The sequence below is a fragment of the Panthera uncia genome, unplaced genomic scaffold (genome assembly GCF_023721935.1).
Source record: "Panthera uncia isolate 11264 unplaced genomic scaffold, Puncia_PCG_1.0 HiC_scaffold_1262, whole genome shotgun sequence".
Classification (NCBI taxonomy): Eukaryota; Metazoa; Chordata; class Mammalia; order Carnivora; family Felidae; genus Panthera; species Panthera uncia.
In genome coordinates this window covers 15,251-19,117 of record NW_026057879.1, presented here as the reverse complement: position 1 = coordinate 19,117, position 3,867 = coordinate 15,251, and the positions used below count along the sequence as shown (strand labels likewise).

The 3,867-nt window shown below is 35.6% G+C and overlaps 1 protein-coding gene across 1 annotated transcript in view; it reads right to left on the bottom strand.

Moving 5' to 3' along the window:
- Positions 1-3,827: 3,827 nt before the first annotated feature.
- Positions 3,828-3,867, bottom strand: part of LOC125916854 (keratin-associated protein 4-12-like) — an 8,482-nt gene continuing 8,442 nt past the window's right edge. The window contains 1 exon segment of the mRNA XM_049623118.1: positions 3,828-3,867. This exon segment is cut by the window's right edge and continues 11 nt beyond it. Within this exon segment, the coding sequence (XP_049479075.1) occupies positions 3,828-3,867 (40 nt within the window).

The window sequence follows — 3,867 nt, the reverse complement described above, 5'->3', positions numbered from 1 at the left end:
TAAACTCTATTAGGAATACTTCTAAAATTTGTTAACTATTATGTTTTGCTATGAAGTTTTGATAAATAGCATTCATCAGGATAAAAATGTCCTCTTTTAGCCCTGTTTTGCTTAGAGTGTTTTAAATAGTAAATGGCTGTTGTGATGGTCAATTTTATGTGTCAACTTGACTGGGCCATAGTATGCTCAGACATTTGGACAAACATTCTGGGTGTGTCTGTGAAACTGTTTCTGGGTAAGATTAACCTTTGAATTAGTAGACTGAATAAAGCAGATGACCCTCTCCTGTGTGGGTGGACCTCACAGATCTGAATAGAAAAAAAAGGCTGACTTCCCCTTCAACTTTGATTAAAAGAGAACTCCTCCTTCTGACTCCCTTGACATCAGTCTTCCTGACTTCAGAGTTGAACTGAAACATTGGCTCTTCTTGGGTCTTGAGTCTGTTGGCTTTTGAACTGGAATTTACATTATCAGCACTTCTGGGTCTCCAGCTTGTCAATTGCAGATTTTAGGACTTCTCAGATTCTGTAATCTGCAATTCCATATAATCTCAGATTCTATGATCCCTCCTCTCCCCCTCCTCTCTCTCTCTTATGTTTGTGTGTGCATGTGCTTATTTATGTATATAAACATGTGTCTATATCTACATCAGTCTCCCACTGGTTCTGTTTCTCTGGAGAACCCTGACTAATATAGTTGTTATATATTACTGAATTATTTTCCCACAGCTATTGATACAATCCTGAAGGTTTTTTTTGTTTGTTTTTGTTTTTTGTTGTTTTTTTTTTTTACCTTTAATGTACTAGTATCAACAAGCTTATTTAAATACTTTCTAATTTTGAAACATTCTTGAATGTCTAGGACAAACTAGTTAGTTGTGATGTGTTATTCCTTTTATATATATTGCTAAATTTCACTTACTAATATTTACTGGCTTTTTGCATCTATGATCTTCAATAACATAGGCCTGTAATTTTTCCTTTATCACTTTGTTCTTGTCTGTGTCTGATATTACTGTTATACTTAAAATGAATTGGGAACATTTTCCTTTCTTCTGTTCTCCCATCCAAGTACCAATGAGGACTGACTCTGCTTAGCTTCTGAGATGAGATGAGTTTGGGCACATTTAAGGTGGTATGGCTGTAGACCTTTTCTTCTGTTCTTTTTCCCAGTTTGAATGGGAGAGAACTTTAAGGTTTAGTAAACTTACTTGTAAACCAACGTGGGTCTGGCATTTATAATATCAATATATGTAGAGGATAGATTTTGGATCATAGGTATAGTTTCTTTAATGGTTATTGGCTTATTTATATTTTGTATATCTTCTGGAATTAATATCTATTTTTCTAGACATAATTCAATCATAATTTTCAAACATATTGGTATAAACTTATGCATAATGTTCTTTTTAAAAAAATTATTAGTGTTTATTATTTTTGAGAGAGAGAGAGAGAGAGAGAGAGAGATAGGGCATGAGCGGGGGGAGGGGCAGGAAGAGGGAGACAGAATCGAAAGCAGGCTCCAGGCTCGGAGCTGTAAGCACAGAGCCCAATGCGGGGCTTGAACTCACGATCTGTGAGATCATGACCTGAGCTGAAGTCGGACGCTTAACTGACTGAGCCACCCAGGGACCCCTAAACTTATACATAATGTTCTAATTGTTTTTAAAAGTTTCTACTCTCTTGGAAGCTGATTATTCTCCTTTTCAAGTATAATGTTATTTGCCAGTCTTTCAGACATTCTCCTTTTTCTCTCTCTCTTGGTCTTTGATCAGTTTTACCAGACTTTTTCTATTTCATTAGTTTTTTTTGTCTTTGTTGTGTTTATATAATTAATTTTATTAAACATTTCATATTGTGTTGATGTAATTTTATTAAGCTTTTCATTTAAAAATGTTATTAATGTTTAAATTTGTCATTCTTTCCACACTGGGTTTACTGATTGATGCGGGTTGTGGGATGGAGATGTAATAGAAGGTGAGAATCTCAATGTGTGATTCCAAAGCACAGCTTCAAGAAAGGGAACCCTGTGCATTGTTGGTGGGCATGTAAATTGGTGCAGTCTCTCTGGAAAACAGTATGGAGGTTTCTCAACAAATTAAAAATACAACTGCCATATGATCCAGCAATTCAACTTCTGGGTATTTATCCAAAGAAAATGAAGACATTAATTGAAAAAGATATATTCAATCCTATGTTCATTGCAGCATTATTTACAATAGCCAAGATACAGGAGTGCCTGGGTGACTCAGTCGGTTGAGTGTCTGACTTTGGCTCAGGTCATGATCTTGCGGTCTGTGAGTTCGAGCCCTGCGTTGGGGTCTGGGCTGACAACTCAGAGCCTGGAGCCTGCTTCAGATTCTGTGTCTCCCTCTCTTTCTGCCCCTTCCCCACTCATGCTTTGTCTCTCTCTGTCAAAAATAAATAAACATTAAAAAAATTAAAAAAAAAAACAATAGTCAAGATACAGAAACAACCTAAGTGTCCATCAGTGGATGAATGGGTAAAGAAGATGTGGTGTATATATACAATGTATATATAAATGTATATATAAATACAATTTTACCCAGCCATAAAAAAGAATGAAATCTTGCCATTTGCAACCACATGGATGGGTCTTGAGGGTATTATGCTATGTGAAATGAGTCAAAAACAGATACTGAATGATTTCACTTATATGTAGAATATAAACAAATGAAAAACAAATGAACAAAACAAAACTCATAGATACAGAGAACAGATTGGTGGTTGCCAGAGGTGAGTGGGGTTAGGGGATGGGTGAACTGGGTGAAAGTGGTCGAGAGGTATAAACTTCTAGTTATAAAATAAATGTCATGGGGATATAATGTATAGGATGGTGACTATAGTCAATAATGTATCACACACCTTAAAGTTGCTAAGAGAGTAAATCTTAAAATTTTTTGTTACAAGAAGAAAAATTTTGTACCTTTATACAGTGACAGATTGTAGCTAGACTTACTGTGGCAATCATTTCTTATAGTACACAAATATTGAATTATTGTGTACACCTGAAACTAATATGATGTTATATGTCAATTATATCTCAATAAAAAAACAAATTAAAATTTAAAAAATAAGAGCTAAAGACATGAATGAAATCTGCCCTAATTTAGGATATTAAGATGTATACATGTGCATATACATGTACACATGTGCCACTTTTGTTCTAATATTTTAAATGATCTATATTTCGTATATATAGCACTTATTCTCAAAGTGATTTCAACATGAGTGTTCTTCCTGTATCATCATGTAAAATATAGTTACCTAATACTAAGTAAAATGATCACGAAAACAATAAGGAACAATGCCAAAAAATTTTTATGTGTAGAAAAGTTTATTAGGAAGAGAAGCAACGAAACATAAAAAAAAATTTACTCTGTGAGAAAATCTATAACTGGATCCCTAGGTCTGAGGGTATAACTGAACCCCAGGTCAGAGGGTGTCAAATCAGTACTGCACAAAGGTTGCAGATAATATTCACTTTGTTAGGAAGGGTAATCTAGAGCCCTAAAATGATAAGGAAGAATGAGAAATTTAGAGGAGTGGGATTTTTTTTTAGCTGATGGATCACATATTAAAATCCATATTTGATGCCAATATTGAAAGGAAAAGATAGTCATGGAAGGAGCTTAACGTGAACCAGAATGTGCTCGCAGAGCCAGTGGCAGGTTGGTAGGTTCATTAGAATGGTGAGGCTCAACCTGTTGAATGATGTCAGTCAGATTCCATGTGTCCAACAGCACCAAAGAGTCTATATCTGAGGGGGCAGAAGTGAATGGAGATAGTGGTCACAGGGCAGGGGGCTCAGCAGCAAGAGGAGGCACAGCACATGGGGCGGGGGCAG